Raw genomic sequence first — 24,631 nt, 5'->3', positions numbered from 1 at the left:
AGGTGATGGTGAAGGAGTAGATCTTATGTTTGGGGCCTGATAGGCAGGAAGCAGGAGTTGGTGTGGGGCTGAGCAGAATGGAAGGCTTGGGGAACAGTGGGGATGTGATGTCAGAAGAAACAGCGGCTCCTGTGGAGGGGCCTTGCTCCTTGCAGAGCTGGTGGGCTTCCTCCTCCTTTTATTTGCCTCATTCCATTCTAGTCATCACCTGGAGGGCCAGGGATTGTTAATCTCAAGGTCTCCCCAGGAGAAAACTGGGTCTTGCAGAAAGGAAGTGAGACCATCCCACTGAGATTGCAGGGGTCTGATCCCTTCTCATGCTGCTATTCTGTGTTCTTTGTCACTGTTTGCAATGACAGTCACTTCCAGATTTTAAATTTTGTTACTTGAAAAGCGGAGAAACAGAGAAAAATAGATCTTCCACCACTGTTTTACTCCCTCAAATGCCTACCCCTGCCAGGACAGGATCAGGCCAATGTCAGGAGCACAGAACTCCTTCTGAGTCTCCTACGTAAGAGGCAAGAACCTAAGTACTTGAACCAGCAGCACCTGCTACCTCTGGGGTGTGTGAATTAACTGGAAGCTGGATGGAAAGCAGAAGAGTCAGGACTTGGATCAGAACCTCAGATACAAGATGTGCACATGCCAGAGAGCATCCTGGTCCTTGCACCAAATATTTGTTTCAGTCATTTCCAGTTTAGCGTGACATGTTGGGGAGTAAGAATTTTAGACTAGATGTTTTCAGTAACAGATTTCATTATCTTATTTTAGATTACAAAAAAATGCAATACAAAAACTTCTCCTAAAGAAATAACCCTAATATGTAGTTGGTATGTCATTGCTTAGTGAAGGAAAAAGAGATATTTGTGATTGAAGAGGCCTGTTCGGTAGGGGCCCTTGCAATTACTTCATCTCACATGTGTCTGTTACCCGTGGGTTGAGCGCCAGAGCCAGTGCCTGACATGGTGGTGTGTGTTGAGAGAACAGAGAAGATGACTGGGGTGGAGAAGGCAAGGGAGATGAGGCTGTCCTGCCTTGGCCTCTGGGGGTTGATCTCCCAGGAGAAATCACAGCGCTGACTTGGGGTTACTGGCTGTTTGCCTCAGAACGCAAGTGCTGATTGTGAGCACATTTAGGCTCCACGTGCCAGTCCTGGAGCTCTGAGCATCTGTTCTGATTCTAGGGAAATGGACATTTTCTTGGTTTATGCCTCTGCATCTGCAGTACCCTCTGTAATTGGCCAGTTTACAGAGAAGAATGCCATGTCCCTCTTGTTAATGGAAGTGGCCTGTTACCTCTGTGTGTTTCCCCACACTATCAGCTTTATTTTTTTTCCCATTAAATTTGGCAGCATTACCCAGTCACCTAGCCGATGTGGTTGCGATTGTGCATTCCGGATGCGTGTTGGGCTGTGGTTCAGCAGTCTCATGTTACTCAGTTTGGCATGTAGTGCTCACACCCATATATCACTCCAGACTTGGTGGCGTCTGATGTTCATCACTGATCATCTCGCTCTGGAATGAGTGTAAGCCTACTCTGCTGGATTCTTCCCCTCACAGCTGATTGCAGAGCCATGTGCTGCAGTGCTGTTGGTTACAGTTGCTGCGAACTTGGGCCATTATGATGCCTGTGACTTGGGCTGTGCATAAAAGATAAAAATCTCATGTGATGGGGCCATGTTGTGCATCATGGGTTAAGCTGCTGCCTGCAATGACTGTATCTCTCATGGGCCCCGGTTTGAATCCTAGCTGCCCTGCTTCCAGTATGGCTTCCTGCTAATGGATCTGGAAAGCCAGCAGAGGTTGACTGAAGTCCCCGGATCCCTGTGCCCCCAGGGGAGACCTAGGTGAAACTGGCTCCTGGCTTCACCCTGGCTCAGCCCTGGCCGTTGTGGCCATTTGGCAGAATGAACCAGTGAACAGAAGACATCTTTCTCGCTCTGTAACTCTGCCTTCCAAATAAATAAAATCTTAATTTTTTTAATCTCATAGGATTGTGTATTGTGGATGACAGTATGATTGGCAGGTCAGAGAGCCACTTAATGAGTCATGAATAAACTGTCCAATATTTTGTTCCCCAGAACCACCTGAGGGATGTGTCTCCATCTGGCTTAGTCTTGCATCTGCCCTTCAGGCAGCAGGCTGGGAGTGAGTGTTTACACAGCGTAGTACGATGGGTACCTGCTTGAGCACTGGAGCTGGACTTCCTGGAGTCAAATCCCATGTCTGCTTCTTACTGGTGGAAGGCCCCGGGGAAATGTTTATACCACAAAGCTCCCTTCCCCATTAGGTTATTGGGAGAATAAAGTAAGGCAGCATGTATGAAGTGCTCAGAACAGTGCTGTCCCTCTACAAGGACTCAAGTGTTCTTGAGACTCAGAAAGTGTGCTGTGTCCTGGCACCTCCTAGCAGCCCTGGGGGAGCCTCCTTCCTCCCAGCATCTGGTTGTGCTGCAGCACATGGCACTACTTCCTGTCTCCTGCAGCACTTGCTGCATTGTCAGTGCTCTGGGAAGGAAGAGGCCCAGCAGCTGCCTCTGGTGAACACAGCTCTCCTGGCTGTTCGATTCACTTGTAGCTTGTGTTCAGGACGTTACAGAAGTCTGACTCTATTGGAATTCCTCTAGGTCAACTTGCTTTTTTAAAAATTGAGGCATAACAAATATGATTAAGTACATAAAAGTGTAGTAATCTTAGGTGAACTGCCTGATGATTTTTTTCCCCTGAGCTTATACTTGTGTGTAATTTGAGTCACTATAGAGGTCATGTCTGCCTCCTATATGGCCCCTGCTCAGTCTATAAATAGCACCCCCTTTCTCACCCCAGATAATCACCATTTGGCCTACTAGTTAAGATGCCAGCATCCCCATTAGAGTACCTGGATGTGATGGACAATTCTAACTCCTGACTCTGGCTTCCTGTTAGTGCAGACCAGAAAGACAGTGATGAAGGCTCAAGTGATGGGTCCTTGCTTTCCATGTACAAGATGTGGATTGGATTTCCACCTCCCAGCTCTAGCCTGGCCCAAATCCAGCCATCATGTGCATTTGGATAGTTAGCCAGGGGACGTTGGCAGCACACACATTTTCTCTCAAATAGTTTTTAAAAAGTTTTTATTTCTAAAAATATTGGTGAAACAGCATAAAGCTTATCATCTTTTTTGTTTATCTTTGGTAGTCACACTTACAGAGAGAAAGAGACCCTCCATCTGCTGGATCACCCTCCAGGTTGCTGTAATGGCCAGTACTGGACCAGGCCAAAGCTCCTTCCAGGTCTTCCACATGCAGAAACTTCTTCCAGGTCTCTCACATGGGTGGCAGGGGCCCATGCACTTGGACTGTCAACTGCTGTTTTTTCTAGGCCATTAATGGGGAGCTAGATTGGAAGTGGAGCAGCCAGAACACAAACCAGTGTCCATATGGAATGTTGGTATTCTGGCAGCAGCTTTACCTGCTGTGCACATCACTGGCCCTCAAATTTACCATCTTGACCACTTAAAAATGTGCAGCTCACCAGCAGTAACTATGTTTTTCAAAGGGATTGTTTATATTTTCAGAGTGCTGATAATACTTTCTTGATGTGAAACAACTGAATGTAGAAGCAGATAGAGTAGAAAGTTGAAGTTCCACCACATCAATATCTTCCTGAAAGGGAACCGCTGTTCTCAGTCTGTGTGGCCTAGGCCTGTCTGTATTTTCATGCACAGCTATGCTGTAGCTGTCCACTGGATCACTGATTGGTGTTGGAATGCAGCTTGCTTTTCTCCAGGCAGCCCATGTGCACACGACCTCGCATGTGTCATCAACAGTGTGGCCTTATCACCTCCAGGCAGCAGACCTTGCCAGTTGCCACCCTGCCTGCTGACCTGTGGCTGCCCCTGAGAGCTGCTGTCAGACTTCCCTTTCTCAGAGAGGCCTTAGTCATCGCTGGCCCCAGGGGAGTCTCCTTTCCCGGAGTATTTGACTTTTAAAGGAATTGGAGGGGGGCAGAGCTTTAGCTTGAGGGACGCAAGGCTAGGGAAGACATTAGCCAGCCAGCACTTTAGAGTCACTCTGGAATCCCATCTAGCTGACCTTGATCTCAGAAGACACCCTTAAAGTCCAGTCACAAAACTCAGGGCCCCACTATGTTCCCTACTTAGATGCCTGCAGAACTGCTCCCGTCTGTAGGGGGCTCCCTTCCTTGCAGCTCTAGGCAAAACCTGAACTTGGGACATTGGGAAACATAGGCGTTGTTTGTATAATGCTTCCCTTTGGGGCATGCCCTTTCTCTTTCCATATGAGAAGAAGCATCCAAAAGCCTTTGGATGTTTGACACTGAAATGGACTTTCCCCACTCTGGTCAGTTTCATCTAGCTTGCTCTTTAATTTTGCTAAGGGCGTTAGGCTGCCTTTTCCCTTCCCTCTATTTTTTCTCCCTACATTCTCTTTTCTCCTTTTCACATTGTTTAAGCTTTCACTTCCAAAGTGGAAAGGTACACAAAGGTGAACTGTGAGCTCGCCTAGCAGCAGCCTGTCGAGTCCCTGTCCCACCCTGGGCCTTGCAGCTGGGATGCAGTGTGAGGAAGATGGAGAGGGACCTGACTTCTCCTGGGTGTCCCCAGGCTGCAATATTCTGTGTTGTATAGTGGGAGGGTCTCGTAGGAAAACAGTAATGGTCTTGTGGTTCTGCCGTTTCCCAACCACACAGCCAATATCTCCCATGCTGACTGTGGCATTCTGATGTTGTTGGTATCAAGGAAAAAGTCAGGTGACTGAAACAAAAAAGAATGAAAAACAAAACAAAAATGGTCCATAATCCAATATCCAAATGACCCCTGTGAATTTTTTTACATTAATATATGTACATAAGTAGAAATGCCCAACCACATGGAAAAACACAGAATGACAAATACATGTGCTTGTGCAGGTGTGCACACACAGATTCCAGGGGTTTCTTTCTTTCTCCAAAGATGAGATGCTAAAACATTCATGTTCATTTTTCCAGAAAAAGTGTTCATACCATGGGGCCAGCTTGATGGCTCTACTAGTTAAGCCTCCACTTCCAAGCTCTGACATCCCGTATGGGCACCAGTTTGTGTCCTGGCTGCTGCACTTCCCATCCAGCTCCCTGCCTGTGGCCTGGGAAAGCAGTAGAGGATGACCCAAAGACTTGGGACGCTGCACTCATGTGGGAGACCTGGAAGAAGATCCTGGCTGCTAGCTTTGGATTGGCTCAGCTCTGACTGTTGCAGCCACTTGGGGAGCAAACCAGCGGATAGAAGATTTTCCTCTCTGTGTCTCCTCTCTGTAAATCTGGCTTTCCAATAAAAAATAAATAAAGCTTAAAGCAGATGACAAACAAGCAAAAAAGAAAAATGTTCACACCGTATGTAACCTTTGAAAAGCTTTTCCTGAAAGCCCTACTCTAGGCCGGATTCTGGCTTTTCCATCCTGGTAGCTGTTTCTGTGTAAGTCAGTGTAGCTAGAAATACAGAGGTCTCGGGCTCTTCAACATCTGTGTAGATTGGACTATGTGGACCCATGGCCCGTAATTACCTAACTCCTCCCCTGTCGATGGACATTTAGGTTATTTCCAGCTGCTTACTGGTTGCATTTTAAAGGTCTAAAATTTCCCTAGTAAGCATATCCTTCTCCTCTCCCTGTAAGTGCCTGATCGTTGAGTGAAGCAGATCCCTTTGGAAAGTTGTGGCTATTTTACGTTTGAGAGGCAGAGCAACAGAGGGAACCAAGAGAACTTCCCATGCACTGGATCACTTCCTGAATGCCCACCACGGCCAGGGCTGGGCTGGGGCCAAAGGCAGGGGCTGGGAACTCAATCCAGCTCTCTGCTGCGGATGATGGGAGCCTAACTGCTTCAGCTGTCACTGCCGCCATTCAGGGTCTGCACTGAAAGAAAGCTGCACTTGGGAACCGGAGCCAGGCATCAAAACCAGACCGCTAATGTGAGGCATGGGTGTCTGAACCATTAGGCTAAGCACTTGTAAGTTTTCTAATATGTTCTTACAGATTCTTTTTTAAAATGTATTTATTTATTTTATTTATTTTTGAATTCCTTGTTTTATGACGCAGTTTCATAGACACTGGCGTCTCCCCTCCCCCATTGTTTTCCCCTCCAGTCTTTCAATGTGCCTTTCTAGTACGCTCGGATGTCCATCGTGCTGCCATTGAGGTGTCTCCCAGCAGTGCAGGCTTGTCTGTCGTCCCGCTGTGAGACCATCCTTTGTATTGCATGTACAGGGATACACTTCTCTCTGTGCCTATGGACATATTTATTTCCGCTATGCTTCCATTATACCTCCCCTTAGGTACAGTCCACCATGGGTTGATAAGGAAAAAAAAATTTTTTTAAGGATTTATTTGTATTGCAAATTCAGATATACGGAGAGAAGCAGAGACAAAGAGGAAGATCTTCCGTCCATTGATTCACACCCCAAGTGGCCACAACAGCATAGTGGCACCCATCTGGAGCCAGGAGCCTGGAGCCTCTTCCAACTCTCCCATGCGGGTACAGGGTCCCAAGGCTTTGGGCCATCCTCAACTGCTTTCCCAGGCCACAGGCAGGGAGCTGGATGGGAAGCAGGGTTGCTACAATTAATGCCAGCACCCATATGGGATCCCGGCACATGCAGGGCAAGGACTTTAGCCACTGAGCTACCGCACCGGTTCCAAAATTTTAAATAAAATAAAATAGTCTTGGGCCCGGCGCGGTGGCGCAAGTGGTTAAGTCCTCGCCTTGCACGCCCGGGATCCCATATGGGCGCCGGTTCTAATCCCGGCAGCCCTGCTTCCCTTCCAGCTCCCTGCCTGTGGCCCGGGAAGGCAGTCGAGGACGGCCCAAAGCTTTGGGACCCTGCACCCGCGTGGGAGACCCGGAAGAGGCTCCTGGCTTCAGATCGGCATAGTATCGGCCCGTTGCGCTCACTTGGGGAGTGAATCATCGGATGGAAGATCTTCCTCTCTGTCTCTCCTCTCTGTATATCCGCCTTTCCAATGAAAAATAATAAAAATAAATCTTTAAAAAAAAAAAAAAAAAATAGTCTTCATCCTCATGGTGTTGTTGAACTCGCAAAGTTTTTTTTTTTTTTTTTTTTTTTTTTTAATTGGAAAGGCATATTTTACAGAGAGAAGGAGATACAGAAAGATCTTCCATCCACTGGTTCAGTCCCCCAAATGGCCAAAATGGCCAGAGCTGAGCTGATCTGAAGCCAGGGGGCAGGAGCTTCTTTTGGGTCTCCCACGCGGGTGCAGGGTCCCAAGGCTTTGGGCTGTCCTTTTCTGTTTTCCCAGGCCGCAAACAGGGAGCTGGATGGGAAGTGCAGCAGCCAAATGTGAACCAGCACCCATATGGGATCCTGGCACCTGCTTGGAGAGGCTTAGCTAGTTGAGCCTTCATGCTGGGCCCAGATTTTTTTTATTTTTCCAAGATGCAGGCAGGGAAAAAAAGAAAGGAAACTTTCATGTATTGGAACTCATTTCTCCGGGCCCCAAAGAATCGATGTTTGATTTCATTGTAGGAAGCCAGAACTACTTGTTGTTGAGACAAGGCTAGGGGGCTGCGGTCAGACTGCTCTGCACGTTTCTCTCCTCAGTTTGCTGGTTGTCTTGTACATCTGAGTCCACATAGCGCTCGGGGAGCAATATCTCTTTGTATTTGTGTGAATTCTGCAGGTACCTTCCACAAGAAGCTGTTTGCTTCTCAGCTCTTTTTTTTTATTTATTCAGTTTCATTTTCTGTGAAAGGCAGTCAGAAACAGTGATCTTCCATCAGCTGGCTCACCCCCCAACTAGCCAGAAAGGCCAGGTCAAAGCCAGGAGGTTGGAACTCCATCTAGGCTTCCCTTGCAGGTGGCAGGGACCTGACTCCTCCTCCCAGGATACACCTTAGTAGGGAGCGGAATCTGAAGCAGAGTAGCCAAGGCGCGAATGTGGCACTGTGCAATGGGATGTGGGCATCTCAAGCATGAATTTAATTATTGCTGCATATGTCAGCCCCATGTTTCTGAAAGCTTTGATTGCTGTGCCTCGTGTTCTTAAATTCACTGCAAATAAGTAGTGATGGGAAGAAGGGAGTAGCTTCACCTTGAGACCCTCACTTCCTGGGTGCAGGTCCCTCGGGAGAGGATGGAGGGCAGCCAGGGCCTCCTGAGGAGCTCTGATGGATGCTGTCTGCTCCCCTATTTCAGAAGGTTCCAATCTCTGGCCTCTGGCTTGTTGGTGTCTGGAAGACACTGTCAGGGTTTCCTGCATGATCGAATCATGTCTCAATTTGTCTCTCATTTTTGTGGTTGAATAATCCAAAGTGGGTAAATAAAAATTAATGTTGGAATTTGTATGCTAATTTAGCTTTCAATTGGGTTTTGTTTTGAGCATTATTGAAATTAATCTGTGTTCTGTGAGCACATTCCACTTATTGGCAAAGCACCATGGCCCCCAAATTACAGTTGGGGGGTAATTCAGAAGATGGATCATCTACATCAAGATAATGGAAAAGTTTATCTTTAAACTTTTATCAAAATGAGGAAATGATATTCAATGTTATCCAGAGTATGGAAAGGAAAACGCTTCAGGGCCCGGCAAGGTAGCCTAGTGGCTAAGGTCCTTGCTTTGCATGCACCGGGATCCCATATGGTGTCGGTCTAATCCTGGTGGTCCCGCTTCCCATCGAGCTCTCTGCTTGCGGCCTGGGAAAGCAGTCGAGGACGGCCCAAAGCTTTGGAGCCCTACACCTGCCTGGGAGAGTTGGGGGAATGTCCTGGTTCTTGGCTTCGGATTGTCTCAGCTTCGGCTGTTGCGGCCATTTGGGGAGTGAATCAGTGGATGGAAGATCTTCCTCTTTGTCTCTGCTTCTCTCTGTGTATCTGGCTTCCCAATAAAAGAAAAAAAGTAAGTTTTTTTTTTTTTAAAAAAAAAAAAAGGAAAATGCTTCAATCAGAATGCTGCCTCAAGGAAATAAATGTTCTCTTGTCTTTGTGCCTTTTTGCACCTGGTCCATTTGCATGTCTGTCCTCTTGGATTAGGGCAAGCTTTGATTCTGATTCTGACTGCAGCTTACTGTCCACATGGCACTGGGCAGTTTAGCTCTCCAAGCCTCAGCTATAGAATTTGTCATTGTAGTTACAGGACTGAGTTCCAGCCACGTGGGGCATGAACCACATATGGCACAGGGCCGCTGCATTTCTCTGTGGTGTCTCAGACTATCCAGAAACTAACCCCTTCCTTGAGGCAACTGATCTCTAATTCATAACCAGGACTTATCAGGCTCCCCTTCTAGAGAGAGCCAGAGTTTGAGTACATGCAACATACCTTGCTCTTTCTTTTAAGTTATTCTTTTCTTTTGCTTTATTTATTTATTTAAAAGAGATCTTCTATCTACTGGGTCTCTCCAGATGATCATGAGAGTTACAGCTAGGGCCAGCTTGAAGCCAGGAGCCTGGAATGCCGTACTGGTCTCCCATGTGGCTGGCAGAGCCACAAGTACTTGCTGCCTTCCTAGGTGTATTAGTGAGCAGCTGGATCAGAGGCACAGCACACGGGGCTCCTCAAGCACTATGTGATATCAGATGCCGGCTTTGCAAGTGTTGGCTTAACTGGTGCCAGCACTGGTCCTTCTTTGTTTAGTGTGTGTGTGTGTGTGTGTGTATGTGTATGTGTGTGTTTTGTAGTTTTTATTTTATTTGAAAGGTAGAAACAGAGACACATGCAAAGATTTTTCATACAATTGTTCATTCCCCAGATGCCTACAGCAACTGGAGTTGGGCTAGGCCAGAGCCAGGATCTCTCTCTGGATCTCCTACATGAGCGGTAGGGACCCAAGTACCTGAACCATCATGTTACCTCCCAGGATATGGTGTTGTCAGGAAACTATTTGAAAATGAGGAGCCTGGACTTGAACCAACCACTGCCATATGGGCTGCAAATGTCCCACACAACAACTTAACTACTGCTTGGAGCTGGATTTCATAGGCAGAAACTTGCACTGAGCTTGCTCACATGCAGTGCTATCCAGTGTTGAGTCCTGTGTTGCCTTTGTTGTGCTTTCCTAGGCCAAGCCCAGCATTCGGTGTTTCACTAAACCTCCCGAGACACTGGAACGGTCCCTTGAGATGAACAAGCACAAGGGCAAGAGGCGGGCACAAAAGAGACCCAATTACAAAAACGTTGGGGAGGAAGAAGACGAGGAGAAGGGGCCCACTGAGGATGCCCAGGAAGATGCCGAGAAGGCTAAAGGTACAGAGGGTGGTCCTGCAGGCATGAAGACGAGTGGGGAGAGTGAAGGTGAGTGCTCCCAGGAATACCCCAACACCCGACCCCCGGCCCCACTGAGGCTGTGTCCATGTCCCCTCTGTCATGCTGTCCCACGTCTGTCCACTGGGTACCCTGTTATGTCTCATGAGCACCTGTGCAGCTCATTCTGGCTTGCAGCCATTTGGAGGCAGCTATGACCCATGGCAGAGCAGTTGTGGGGCAAGTCCCACCCTCTCAGTAGGTGATCTGGAGTGAGATTTCGCTTCACTATCAGGAGGGTCACTAACAGTCCCCACTCTGCAGTGTTAATGTGAGAATGATGTGACTCACGGTTCATAAGTCGTAAACTGCGTCCAACAGTGCCTGGCCCTTGTCAGGTTCTCATTGGTGTTTGTGGCTGGTGCCAGTTGTATCATCATCATTGTCGTCACTGTTGCTGCTGTTACAATTCCTAACAACTTGGTATTACGATTAGTGTGCAACACACTGTATGAAGCACACATTTGATGAAGTTATGTGCTTTTCAGAGATTATGTATTTTTGAAATCACGTGATCAAGAGTAATCCCTTAGATTCTCACAAGATTTTGCAAGTCTTGTCTGCTCAGGGTGTGGTACACTTGTCTGTGGTCACAAGCATTCAGTAAACAAAATTATGATTTCCTCTTTTGCCCTGATTTGGGCTGTTTTTTTTTTTTTTTTCCCACCACCTCATTGAGAAGCTAAAACCTCCCTGGATTAAAGAGCATTTACTCTGGTATCAAGCAAACTTGAACAATTGTTTGTGTCATGGGCCCTGCTCACAGCCATACAGATGGGGGTCTCTGACTGTGGCCCCAAGGCAGTGGAAGATGGGAAGGTGGTGGGAGGTGCTGCATGATAGATGCAAGTGGGGTGAGGGGACCCTGGTAGGTGGGAGGAAGGCCCAGCCATATCTCATGGGCCAAGTTCATGTAACCGAGAGATTTGAGTGGCATTGGACCCAGCACCACCAGACTCACTTCTGGCCAACTTGACACTCCCTCTTGCACCCCCAGTGTGGCAAAGGAGCTTGCCTCTCCTGTGGCTGGAGTGTAAGTCCTGGGGCTGATAAACCTTGAGAGGTGAGAGGGGCATGCATCCATGCCTGCCACGCTCCATGGAGAGATGTGCTGTGTTGGTTGGCCAGGCCTGGGTCACATGCTTGCCTTGGTGCAGATCCTAGAGAGAACAGGTGTTTGTAGCCAGACATTTTGAATGCTGGCATTACAGAAACAGGACCTCCTGCAACTCCCCCTACCTTGAATTGCATCTTCTGGGTACCCTTCACCTCTCTTAAGGTCATCTCCTCCCTCCCTGCTGTGAGGTGAACAAATGGCTGTTTCCACCTCCATCTTGTTTCTTCTCACAAAAACTGCTTTCCTTGTCCCTGCATCTAGGGGCTTATCAACTGCTTGTAGTAGACACAGGTATCCCTGGGGAGAGAGATACTGGCCCCTGGTTATTCCGCGCATCCCCCCCCCCATTATTGTTGGAAAATTTTGACTTTTAAAAAGCCCAAAAGCAGGAGTCAGGATAGCATGTCTAATGACCCGATTTGAATGTGGCTTCAATGTGTGTTCTTTTCCTGAAGGCAGCCCCAGGATTCACACCTCCTCCACATTCAAACCAGATGAGGAGTTGTGTGAAATGAATGTGAGCCCCAAACCCCTCTACTGCTGTCCCTAGTTGGCAAAGAAGTTTTCCTTGCTTCAAGTCTCAGTAATGGGTGACTCATTCTAAAACCAAGAAATCACAGGACCCCTAAATGTGCAGAAATTTAATTTCAAAAGGAAGAAGAGGGATGTCTCAGTCCCTGTGTCCAAAGAAGAACTCGCTTTTCCCAGGAAGCCAAACAGCCTGGGGCACATGTGCACTTCTTGGCTTGCCCTGCAGTCTGAGGCGACAGCCATTGCTTTTTTGGACTCATTTAGAGCAATAATTTAATATAAAGCAAACTGAGATAAGAGATTCAATGGTTGGAAATATTTGTTTGAAAAATAGAGTTTGACTTTTGTGTCTTGACGGCGGAGAAAGGCATTCTTGCACAGCCTCACCTTCAGACTCTGCTCCTTTCTTGTGACTCCAGAAAGGGCACGCGCAGAGCGAGGGCAACAGGACTGGCTTTGGACCTTCCAGGGCAACTTGACTCCACGGTGTCCTTGGGAGTTTGGAGTACCAGTTTTGGCTTCCTCCACCCCCCACCACAAATCTATTAGATGCCCTCTAATGAAAGGGCATCTGGCCTTGTTTCCGGCACCTCTTAAAACCAGGGACTGACTGTTGGGACTTTCGGAGATGAGTTTCATTGTACCCCTTTGCGGCTGTATGATGATATATGCAAGTGAGCACTCTCTGTGCTTTTCCCCTGTAGAGGGAACTTTTGAATGCCCAGCCTTTGGGTTATCCTATATTTGAGAATAATCACACTGTGAGAAAAAAAAGACATAAAGCCCTGGGGGAAGTCCTGCCCCAGATGAGAGCAGAGGGGCTGGCACTATGGCATAGAAAGAGGTCTCATCCTCTATGTGCGGTGCAGGCATTGCCTGTGGGCACTGGTTCGTATCCCGGTGCTCCACTTATGATCCAGCTCCCTGCTGGTGTCCTGAGAAAGCAGTGGAGAATGGTTGAGGTCCCTTGGGCCCCTTCACATACATGGGAGACCTAGAGGAAGCTACTGACTTTGGATCAGCTCAGCTCCAGCTGTTGTGATAATTTGGGGAATAGCCAATGAAGGATCTCTCTGTCTTTCCTTCTCTTTCTGTAAAACATTTCTTGCAAATAAAAATAAATAAATCTTAAAAAAAAAATAAATAAAGGCAGAGCTATATTTAAGTCAGTTGGATGGATTCTCTGCTTGGGCACCCTGACAGATTTCTATGGGACCCACTTCTTTTCACTTCTGAGGTTAGTAAGCAAGCAGTATGTGTGTCCTGCTGTTGCAAGGAAGGTGGGGGGGGGGCAGGGAGATGTGGGGCTGCCAGCACCCCAGGAGCCTTAGCTAGTATAAGAAGCAGGAGGACTGAAGGTGGGTTAGGACAAATCTTCTTAAGAGCAGCTTCCCAGAAAGCCATTTGGATCCGTCCCCTGGCTCTTCAGGGGAAGGCAATGAAAAGCAAAGGAAAGGCCCCTGAGTCCTCTGTGCACGCTCACAGTTAGTGCCACAGAGGCCACTCGGCTCCACAGCCAGCCAATAATACACAGTCCTTCCTCATTACCTAGGTAACCAGCAGTGTGTCGGTACCCCTTTCCTTAGCCTGCCTTTGAAAGACCTCTTCCCTTTGCTTAGCATCTGTCCTTGCCGTGGTTTCTGGAACAGAGAACACACAGCAATTGAGAAAATCCTTGAATCTTTTAAGTCAAAGACAGGAGGTCATGCCTGTCATTTCCCTGAAAAGCACTTCATTTACCAAATATTAATCAGATTAGAATGTGCATTGTCCCTGGCAGGTTAATGAATTACTGCTGTTTGAAAAATCAGTGTGTCAGAGAACTAAGGAAACTCAAGGATGGCCAGAATTGTCATCTCAAGAGAGAGAGGACCCATGTGCGTGGGTCCTGGGGGTGCCCAGGCCTATGCTGGCATGCCCTGGCTCCTCCCAGCTCAGCTGCTGCCTGCATGACTAATAGATGTGGCCTTTCCTGCCTTTTTAAAAACAATTGTAATAAAATACGCATAGCATACAATTTACTGTCAAAGCCATTTTTTAAAATTAGGCATAGAGAAGTTTCTAAAAAATATTTTAAAAGCTTTATTTATTTGAATGACAAAATATCTGAGAAAAGAAAGAAAGGTCTGTCATAACCATTTAAAATTATGTATTGGGAAGTTTGAACAAAATGTTTTAGAAGATTTATCTATTTGAAAGAAACAGTATCAGAGAAAGCAGGAAAGGCAGAACGGTTTTCCATTTGCTGGTCCATTCCCTGAATGGCTGTACTAGCCAGGGGTGGACCAGGCTGAAGCCAGGAACCAGGAAATCCATCCAGGCCACCCATATGGGTGGCAAGAACACAGGTACTTCAGCCATCATCTGCTGCTTTTCCAGGTGCATTAGCAGGTAGCGGGATCAGAAAGTAGAGCAACCAAGACTTGAACCAGTGCTCCAGTGTGGGATTCCCATATTGCGAGTGGTGGTTTGTCCTGTTGGGCCACAACATTGCCCCCAGGGTACAGTTTGCTAGTGTGAAGGGTAGTCAGTGTGTGTAAACTCAGAGTCCCCACAACTCTTGCCTTGAGAACTGAAACTGTTCCCTGAAATGGTCACTCCCTGTTTCCTCTCTCCCCGGCCTCTGGTAGTCACCGTTCTGCCTCCTGTCTCTGTGGGTTTAACAACATCTGGAACCTCACATAAGTGCAGTCATAGTATTTGTCTTTTTGTATCTGGCTTACTTCACTTGAAATAATGTTCTCAGATTCATCCATGTTGTAGCATGGGTCAGAATTTCCTTCCTTTTTAAGACTGAATAATATTCCATTACGAGTGTACTACACTTTATCTGTTTGAAATTTCCAACAAACCACATTCTGGTTGTATTCCTGAATTAAAGATATTCTTTTGATGTGCACTGGACTCCTGTTACCTGTGTGGGAGACCTGGATGGAGCTCCTGACTCCAGGCTGCTACCAGCCTAGCGCCCGCGACTCCTAGCATCTGGGGCTGACCCTGCAGATAGAAAATCCCTCTGTGTCTCTCCTCCTTTTCAAATAAAAACAAATGCATAAACTTTCAAAAAAAAAAAAAAGATACTCTTTGAGGCATACTTTTTCTCCAGAGTGAGATCCAGGCCAGTCAGTCGCCACATCTACAGCCTGCTTTACTTTGGGACATCTCCTTGACTTGGACTACATTCACCTTTCTTGAAGAATTCGGAGCCTCCCGCTTTGTTCTGAAAAAGTATTGCTCGTCTTGTTTCTGCCTGGTGTTACCCAGGCTTAGATCAAGGCTCTGGACTCAGCCTTGGATGTGAACGTGAGTGACACCCTGGACCTGTCAGGCCATCACATCCCAGGCTGTCCTCTGGGTCTCCTGGCCGAGGCTCGCTGTGGCCCTCTGGGTCTGTATTGGCCCGTTTCTCCGCTGGGTAGCAGCTACTCTTGCTACAGAGTGCCTTGAGATATTCTGCACCTCCTGCAGTCCGTGCGTTGAGTCATGATGCTCACCTGATCTGGTTTTCACCATGATGGTTGCGGGCTGATTTTTGAGCTTCAGCACTGTCTTCCTATGTTCTATTGTAAGCAAAATCCATCCTCTTTCCCATGTATTATTTATCACCAGCATGGACTTGTGAACTCCAGTTTTCTACTATTTATATTTAATTATTTGGTGTCCAAATTATTCTAGAAATGGTGTTTGGGAACTCGTTCAAGCTGGCAGCTGCTTCTTCGGGGTAAGCCCCATCATGTTTCAGTTAGGCCCTTGACACTTTTCGGTTGGCAGGGTATTTTGTCCCTCCTCTGCCCATCCCTGAGATTAGGTATTTCTCTAAGAAACCGGGCTTCTCCCAATTGCCAGTGCTATTAGGAGCCAAGATGGGGTTGCAGTGCTGCTCCTGGCTCCTGGGCTGACTGTGTTTGGACCTTCTAGTGTACAGACCTCGTACATGCGTGTATGTACCTACGTGCAATGCACACTGAGGCATGCACTCACACAGACGCATACACTGAGCAGAGCTCAGACCTACGCAGAGGCACACTGCCACACACGTGCGGACATGTGAAACATACACACATGCTTACACGAATAGCAGCAGTTCTTGTCGTTGTCCGTGTCTTGTCTAGGCCTCATTTCTGTGTCTTGCACAGAGGGAGCGCTGCCTCCCAGCAACATCCACACGTTCATTTGCTCAGTCCTGTAAAACCTTTAGAATTACTTCACCCGGGATGTTTTGTTTGATAAAAGGGTATAATTGCAGTTCTTCTCCCTCCCCTAACCTTCACCTAACTCCAGAGTGAGGGTTTTCAGTTCCGCAGCGTCTTCACAACTGCTGGCATTAGCTTCTCATTCCCCCTTCTGGTGTAGGTCTGCATTCACTTCAGCTTAGAGTTCTCTTTTTCATTCTTACTGATTTAATTTTATTTTAAAAAATGTTTAAACCTACAGGATGTGCCAAGAAGTGCCCCTTGCTCCCCACACCTCCTGTCTCTCCCCCTGCACTGCTTGTGGATAGCCAAGTGGCTCGTTTTGGGGAGTCTCTTTCCTGTGTTTTCCTCCCTGGGAATAAGCAGCATTATGTGTGCTTTGTCTGTCTGTCTGTCTCTCTCTCCCAATATGTATTTTATTTATCTGAAAGGCAGAGTTAGAGAGAGGGAGGGATACACACCGAGAGAGAGATCTTCCACTTACTGGTTCATTTCCCAAGGGTCACAATGACCAGAGGTGAGCCAGGTGGAAACTGGGAACCTGGAACTCCGTCTCAGTCTTCCATTTGGAAGGACATACTTGGAGTATCTGCTCGTTTCCCACTCACATCACAAGGGAGCTGGTTTGGAAGTAGAGCAGCCAGTGCGCATATGGATGCTGGCATGGTGGCCATGGCTTAGCCAGCTATCCCACTGTGATGGCCCTTCTCTACCCTCTGTCTTGCACTTGGTCACTGTACTGCATGTGCTGCTTGGCACTTGGCACTGTTCACTTTCATATCTCCGGAAATCACTCCTTATCAGGTCACAGAGGCCTTCCTCATTCCTTCTCCCAGCTGCGCTGCATGGAGCACAGTTGATTCAGCCGGTCTGTCATGCTTGGGCATTTAGGTAGTTTCCAGCATTTAGCAATTAGAGAGAATACTGCTATGAGTGCTTTGTGTATTGACATGTTCATATTATTGGAGCTTCCAGATAAATCCTTACACGTGGGATTACTCGACTGAAGAGTGTAACAATGATTCAACAGTCCCTTTTAAGCTGCAGATAAGTGGGAAAACAGGGAAATAGATCAGATTAAATAAGCAAGAAGTAGCACAAGCAATACAGGAATGACAAATATCAGATAGGCAAGCAAGTGACTGAAGTTTGAACAGAATACTGCTAAATTATTGCTACAACAATCCCTTTAGACTGCATGGAAACCTGGCTGGGTAAGACAGCAGTCCGTGCGTGGCAGCTGAGGTTCCAGTGGAAATGGGTCATCAGTGGTGGCTTCTGGTTCTGTCAGAGACCCCTGTGTCCACAGGAACCCACCCCGCTGCTTTCCCTGGCGGCTGCAGCATGACACAGGTACCTTGGGAGGGAAGCTTAGCTGCATGGAGCAGGCAGGGTCTCAATGGAGCAGGCAGGGTCGCAGTGGAGCAGGCAGGGTCTCAGTGGAGCAGGCAGGGTCGCAGTGGAGCAGGCAGGGTCTCAGTGGAGCAGGCAGGGTCGCAGTGGAGCAGGCAGGGTCTCAGTGGAGCAGGCAGGGTCGCAGTGGAGCAGGCAGGGTCTCAGAGGAGCAGGCAGGGTCTCAGGGGAGCAGGCAGGGTCTCAGTGGAGCAGGCAGGGTCGCAGTGGAGCAGGCAGGGTCTCAGAGGAGCAGGCAGGGTCTCAGAGGAACAGGCAGGGTCTCAGAGGAGCAGGCAGGGTCTCAGGGCGGCCCAGAGCTGTGCCGGATCTGCTAATGTTACACCTTGGCAAGGTTCAGTGCAGCCTCAAGATGATCCTCAACATCGTCTTACACATGGCTTAGAATCTACTTTAGAGAATGGGAACTTGGGTAGCCTTCTTCCCAGAAAGCTGTTGCTCTATACTCTCATGCCTGCGTGACACCTTACAAACAGATTTAGGTACTTGGCAGTCCCTTGGTAAGAACTTATTTTTAAAATTGTTAGGATCAGGGTGCCACAGTGGGTTAAGCTGCTGTCTGTTGTGCCAACATCCCTCAAGGGTGCCAGTTTGAGACCCAGCTGCTCCACTCCTGATTCATCTCTCTGCTAAGGCAGAGATGATTCAAATGTTTGGGCCCCTGTTCTCTCATGGGAGACTCAAATGTAGCCCCTGGCTCCTGGCTTTGGCCTGGCCCAAACCTGGCCATTTCAGCCATTTAAGAAGTAAATTAGCAGATAGAAGATCTCCCTCTGTCAGTTTCTCTGTCTCTGTAACTTAGCCTTTCAAATAACTTAATAATTAAAAAAATTATTAAGGTAAAATTGTCAGAAAAAAAGGGGGAAAGTCTACATTCATCTGGGAAGGCTGCGAGGAGCAGCTCATGAGCGCATGACTGTGTTGGCAGGATGAGAGGCCTGTGGGGGTGACGTAGCGAGTGCTTGGCAGCTCCTGCTGTGTGCTGAGGCCCTTGTGGGCCTGGGCCTGCCCATGCTGTGACATGGGGCTGGGGGTGTCACTGCTGCCTCTTTCTGTCTGCATTTGTGGATCTCGGTGTCCTCGGGATTTGCAGGATTTGGCCAAACCAGGGGCTTTTAGACATTCCCTCCTCCCCCAAAGCCTCAATTCTGGGGCAGGGCCTCCGGGAATGGTATGAGGGGACTCATGGCTGGGCATGCTTGGCCGCCCCGGCCCTTGCCTGTAGCTTATTCAGCCTCATCCGGTTCACCAGGCTGGTGTGTTTAGGAAGTGGACTTTCATGTAAATATTTAGCTTGACAGACCCTGGACTTCTCTGCCCCAGAATTCTGGTAGTGTTCGAGATGATCAAAAAGCCAGAGAGGCAACAGCCATATCCATGGCAGACCTGTCCTCCAGGAGAGGTCCTGATGCATGACTCTGATACCTTGGCGCATCCTAGGAGCTGAGTTCCTGCCACGTTGGCCAGACTGGGGCTGAGCCATGCCCACAGGAGGGCGTGTGGTGCAGTGTTAGAGAGGCCAGACGTGGGCTCTGCAGCCTTCCCTCTGTGCTGCTGTGCACACAGTAGCTTTCCTTGACTTGACTCTTGTTTTTCCCTTTGAGCTCACCTCAGTCTAAGCACCAACACTCACCAAAGAGTAGATTTTCTGTGCAGCTAGAATTTTCTTTTCATGCCCAGTGAAATAAATGGAAAGCTGTGCAAACAAAGCATTTGTTTGCAGACTAGTTAGAAATCACCTGCTGCCCCCGTCTGTGTGTGGGAAGTGGTCAGCCCTGACTCCCATGCGTGCCCTCTGACTTGTGGGCTGAAAGAGTCTCCAGGAGACGTGGACCTGTGTAGGGTGGAGCTTCAAACCTAGAGTGGAGTTTGAAATGCAGTTATGCCAAACAGAAGGAGGGAGTAAGTCCTTTCCGCATGAGCCTTCTTTGTGCACAGATCATGGGGAGACAGGGGGCTGCTTGTCACACCCACTGTGAATCAGCCCCAACCACTACCAGGACTTCCTGTATTGGGCAGGACCCATCATCCATTCAAGAGTTACCGTGTGCAAGTCCTCTGAGCCAGGCCCTAGGGCAGGGGTCAAGCAGAGAGGACAGCTGCGCTGAGAGGAAGCCTGCCCACCCTGCAGCAGAGGCAGGCAGCAGGCAAGCAGAACAGCCTCACCATGGCTGTCAGTGCCGAGAAGTGAAGTCAGGGTGAAGGGGCTGGGAGAGCAGTCTGCGGAGGAATTGCCAATACCTGAGGCACGCTCTCCTCGTGACTGCTCTCCCCAGTGCACAGTGACGCAAGAGAAAGGCCCAGGGGGCGTTAGATGAGCTTGGCTCAGCATAAAGATTGCCGTCACCGGTCTTATTGAGAGCTGCCTTTGATGTGATGGGACTAGAAAGGTACTTCCCTTTGTGACTGTCTCCCAGCCTTGGGGACCCTTGGGAACCCTATGTCCCCAACCCATATCCTGCCCCTCCATCTCATTACCAGGAAAACATCAGACAAACCCAAATCCAGGGACCCTTCAAAGTCCTTAACCCGTTCTCACAGTGTCAAACTTATCAAAAGTGAAGAAAGTCTTAAACTACCTCAGCCTGGAAGTGCCTATGAATGACAGCTGAATGTGACAGGGGTCCTTGGAATGGGTAAAGGACATTGGAAAGAAGGCAGTGAAATCTGAGCAAAGCATGTGGTGTAGTCAATAATGATCCAGAAAAGGCCTTTTGAAAGGTGTCTCCCAGTAGTCTTGAATGCTATGAGCAAGTCACTGCATCCTAAAGGAGACCGAGGTTAAGGCCCTAGGGGAAACAGCCATGCAAGGATCCTGGCAGGGGAGAGGAGAGGAGGGGTGCAAAAACAGCTGGGAATATTCTAGAGAGGAGCCTGCATTACTGCAGGGGCATGAGCCAGCAAGGCAGAGGGGCCAGGAGGTGAGGTCAGCAGTGGACAGAGGCCAGGCTGTACAAGGCCTTGGGGCCGTGGGAAGGCTTTGGGATTTCTTCTGGAGTGTGATGGGAAGCATTGGGGGTTTTGGACTGAAGGTTGACAGGAGCTTATTTCCGTTTCACATCATCCAGGTTTGTGTGGACATAAGGTAGAGGGGCAAGAAAAGAAACCAGGCCAGTTAGGAAGCTCTTGTGAAAGCCATGCCCTTGATGAGACCATGCCCTGGGAGAGGCCACACCCTTGGTACAGGCCACCTCAGAGCCCACAGTGTCGGTGTTCTGGGTCCTGCTGGAAGAGAAGCTAAGTTTGCAGCTCATCGTCTTGTTAATCCCCACGGGGCTTCCCAAAGTGGGAGAGGTGAGCTGAACCCCGAGTCCCAGGGGCTGACTGTGCAGGCGCAGGCTGCGGCTCTGAGAGGGGGTCAAGTAGCACAGCCTTCACCCACCCGAGACTCAGAATGGTCTGAACTTGTCCTGAAAAGTGAATTTGTGCACCAGACTGCCACAGCCTGCCTGCATTGAATTGGCAGAAAAGAAGAGAAGGCAATTCCTTTTAAAGATTTTTTTTTTTATTAGAAAAGCAGATTTACAGAGAACAGAGGAGACAGAGAGAACAAGCCTCCATCCACTGGCTCACTCCCCAAGTGGCCGGAACTACTGGAGCTGAACCTATCCAAAGCCTCTTCTGGGTCTCCCATGCAGGTGCAGGGTCCCAAGGCCTTGGGTCATCCTCTGCTGCTTTTCCAGTCCACAGGCAGGGAGCTGAATGGGAATTGGAGCAGCCAGGATATGAACTAACAACCGTATGGAATGCTGGCACTTGCAGGCAGAGGATTAGCTAATTGAGCCATCCCTGTCAAAAGTCTTTTCTAATGTGTGAACAGCTTCAGTACGTTTTCCATGCCTTTCATTACGTAATTATGTTTTATTAACCACATAGCATATCTGTGAAGCTGCCTCAAATCCTTGGGACATAAATGTGGTACCAATAAAGTAAAATAAATATCTTTAATCTTGAAATAAAATAAACGATTGCCATTTGTGCTCTGTTGTCAAAACCAGGCACATGTTTCCTGGTGTCCCCAGGATGGATCAGGAGAGCGGTTTTGGCCTTGCCTTGTTTCTCCCCCATGTGCTGCTGCTGTTTAGGTTGCCATCGATGGAAGCAGCTTGCCCTGATAGGAGGGATTCACATGACTTTATTCTCACAGCAGAGTATGTCAGCAAATCCAGGTCTGTGAAGCCGCTGGGCTGACCCCAGTCTTGTCTTTGCTTCCAGAGATCGAGATGGTGATCATGGAGCGGAGCAAGCTCTCGGATCTGGCCACTGGTTGCTCTGTGCAGGAGCAGAACACCACGGACGAGGAGAAGAGTGCTGCAGCCACGAGCCGCGAGAGCCTGCAGTGCAGCAGGTACGCTCCTGGGGCCTCGCTCAGCTCCTGCTGGGTGCTGCTGGCTGGGACTTGGCTGCTCCAGGAGGAAGAGACGACTTAGCTGCGAGATCGGATGCCTCGCCCATTCGTCGGCCCCTGCTATCTGCTCCCGGCCGCCCTGCCTCGCTTCCTGTCCTTGCTTGTCCAGCTGTTGGCCACCCAAAGGCAGGGCTCCTCCTGTGATGATTGCCCCTTGGGAAGAGAATGAGCAACATAGGATACCTGCTCAGGACTAGCTCCATCAGGAGTGCAATCCGTGCCTCCCACTGGCCACTCCTGGATCTGCCCTGTGCTTTGCAGGGGCAGTCTCCTTGGGAGCTGGACTTCATCTGCCTCCTCATTCATTCACTGCCATGCATCCGTCATCCACCCACCTCCCCGCAGGGCCCAGCAGACATGATTTAATTCCGCTCTCCACCCCTGACCTTTGCCTGACGGATCATTTCCCTGATGGCCTGTTGAAGCTACATTTTCAACCTTGGCCAAGCTACTTTTCCTGGAACCTTACTGTGGTCCCACTCTCTGTACAGTAAGCTGTTGGGAAGCCTTCCCCATTTTGGGGTTGTTTCCTTATCAAGCGGCCACTGCACAGGTCCTGCACTGGCTTGCTAAGTATGCGGCAGGGTGGCTGTCTGTCAGAGTGAGCAGCTAGCGCTCCTTGGGCCCTCAGGGTGGACTGTGGAGAGACACAGTTCTCCAGCCTCCAGCGAGGACTCAAAGCCCACTAAGCTTTCCCTCCACATCTTATTTGTGTCTCTGTGTGACAACTGTTCCAGCTGTCTAGCAGCTGGAGTTCATTTTTGACAGATGTGCAAGAGAACCATTTTTAGTTTCTACCAAATAAAAAAAAAATTAGAGTATGGTGTGGGCTATTAGTTATAACTTATCAAGGTCTTTTTGATTTTGCTTGGCAGCAAAAAAAAAAAACCTTTTGAAACTGAAAATGAAGGAAGTCGTTCTAAACACGGAAGGTGGGGGTAGCCTTAGATGCTTGGCACAGCGATGGTTAGATGGTGAATCCTGGGAAATCCGTGGAGACTACCACTGAGGGCTGCTAGGCAAGCAGGAAAATATTGGAAGAGTGGAGGGTTTTTTTTTTTCTGCTTTAATTGAGTTATAGCTGTGATGAGTTCAGTTCTTCAGATGCAATAAATGAAACCAGAGCACATATTTTGCATAGTACCGTAATACAGTAACTTTACTAAAGGAAGAAAAACATTTGTGCATTGCTCAATCAAAAGGTACAAAACAGACTAAGATGCTGTTTTTGAATGTTAACGTGGATGACTTTTTTCTCTGAAGCAGAAGGGTTGACTGGGATTGTTGCTTGACTCTGTGATTCTTGGCTGGCGTCTTAGACCATGGGAGATGGAATTGGCCATCACAGGCCTGAGAAGCATTGGGCAAGCTCTCTGCCATTCCCTGAGAGAGACCAGAGAAGAGTTTGATCATAGGTAGAGAGTTGCTGTCTTCTGGTGATTGTCAGCCATGTTGAGGGCCTCTGTCCAGCAAGTCCCGGCTTGGGGGCTAGGAGGTGATAAGGTTGGGGGAGGGTAGGAGGAATGGCCCCGTGTTTTCCAGAGCTTAGCATGAACCCACCTGCTCACAAGGCAACACAAGAAAACAGAACTTTTTGCGTATCACATGTTCATTTAAAATACTATGAAAAGTACATCTTCACTATATTTGCATTTTTGAGTTTAATGTTCTATATCAGTGATGCATTTATGGAGTTTAATTTGGGGAAAAGTATTAATGATTTTGCAGTGAGCAGGCTCCCTCTTGCTCTGTCCACTCAGTTTCACAACAGACGCTGATGTTGATAGTAGTTTGTGCATTTTTCCTGGGGTTAGCTGTGTCCCTAATCACCATTTAGCTCTACTTGCTTTGCCTCAACTTGTCATCCAGAGAGGGCAGCCGCAGTGCGTCATGGGATTGCACCTGCAGCTGTAGGCCAGGCTCGTGCATTGCTGCAGTAGCCTTGTGTTAGAGAGCCATTCGGGTCAGGCCCTTCACCTGGAAAGGCAGTTGTGTGTCATGTGCAGTTTGCTGTATCTGCAGCTGCCCTGTAGATCCCACAAACCATCAGAGGTGAGAGACATCACTATTGATTCTCACTGGCAAAGGAAACAGTTCAAGAAACTGCTGGGCTAGGTTCCTGTCGAAATGAAACCATGGGGAAGTGCCTTTGGAATATTGGAAATAGAAACTGAAGAACAGCACCCAGGCATTTGGGAGCCTCCAGGATGCCTGAGCCTGTCCTGAATGCCTTTGGTATCCTCACAAGTAACCCTGCAGGCTTCTAATCTCCATCAAAGTAATTTTAGGTAACTGGCCCAAGGGTTTGCAGCAGAAGAGACAAAATTAGAAAAATCAGAATTTTAACCCAGGCAGTCTGGCCCTAGGCCCCATGATTTTTTTTTTTAACTTGTTGAGATTCTTGTTTGTGTCTTGTCTGTGCTGATCATCTTGCCCTGTTTTCTTCATTCTGTTGTGACCCTCTGTTTTGAAGGGAGGATGTGTGTGTTCAGTCACTGCTGACTGGCATGGCTGTGCCCAAGAGCTGGAAATTTGTGTCATTGATCCCCAGTGTTGGGGATGCCAGGAGACAGGTTGTTGAATGACTCCACGATTTGTCCCATCTAGAGTTTCCCCTCGTGAAGACAGGGTCTATGCTCCTTTGTTTTAGTGTTCTTGGTGCGTGGTACTGGACTGGGCACCCCA

At 48.4% G+C, this 24,631-nt stretch overlaps 1 protein-coding gene across 4 annotated transcripts in view; it reads left to right on the top strand.

Annotated features, from left to right (window-relative positions):
* Positions 1–24,631, top strand: part of CLEC16A (C-type lectin domain containing 16A) — a 183,448-nt gene that overhangs the window by 36,686 nt on the left and 122,131 nt on the right. For 2 of the 4 annotated variants that reach the window (XM_040973335.1, XM_040973334.1), the window contains 2 exons: positions 10,044–10,227; positions 21,754–21,886. In XM_040973335.1, the coding sequence (XP_040829269.1) occupies positions 10,044–10,227; positions 21,754–21,886 (317 nt within the window). Of the gene's footprint in view, positions 1–10,043; positions 10,276–21,753; positions 21,887–24,631 lie in introns of all 4 variants that reach the window. The other 2 variants (XM_040973333.1, XM_040973332.1) reach the window with 1 other exon arrangement.

This window comes from Ochotona curzoniae, unplaced genomic scaffold, assembly GCF_017591425.1.
Source record: "Ochotona curzoniae isolate NIBS_2020 unplaced genomic scaffold, NIBS_Ocur_1.0 contig_2321, whole genome shotgun sequence".
Lineage (NCBI taxonomy): Eukaryota > Metazoa > Chordata > Mammalia > Lagomorpha > Ochotonidae > Ochotona > Ochotona curzoniae.
This window is presented reverse-complemented; position numbering and strand designations above follow the sequence as displayed.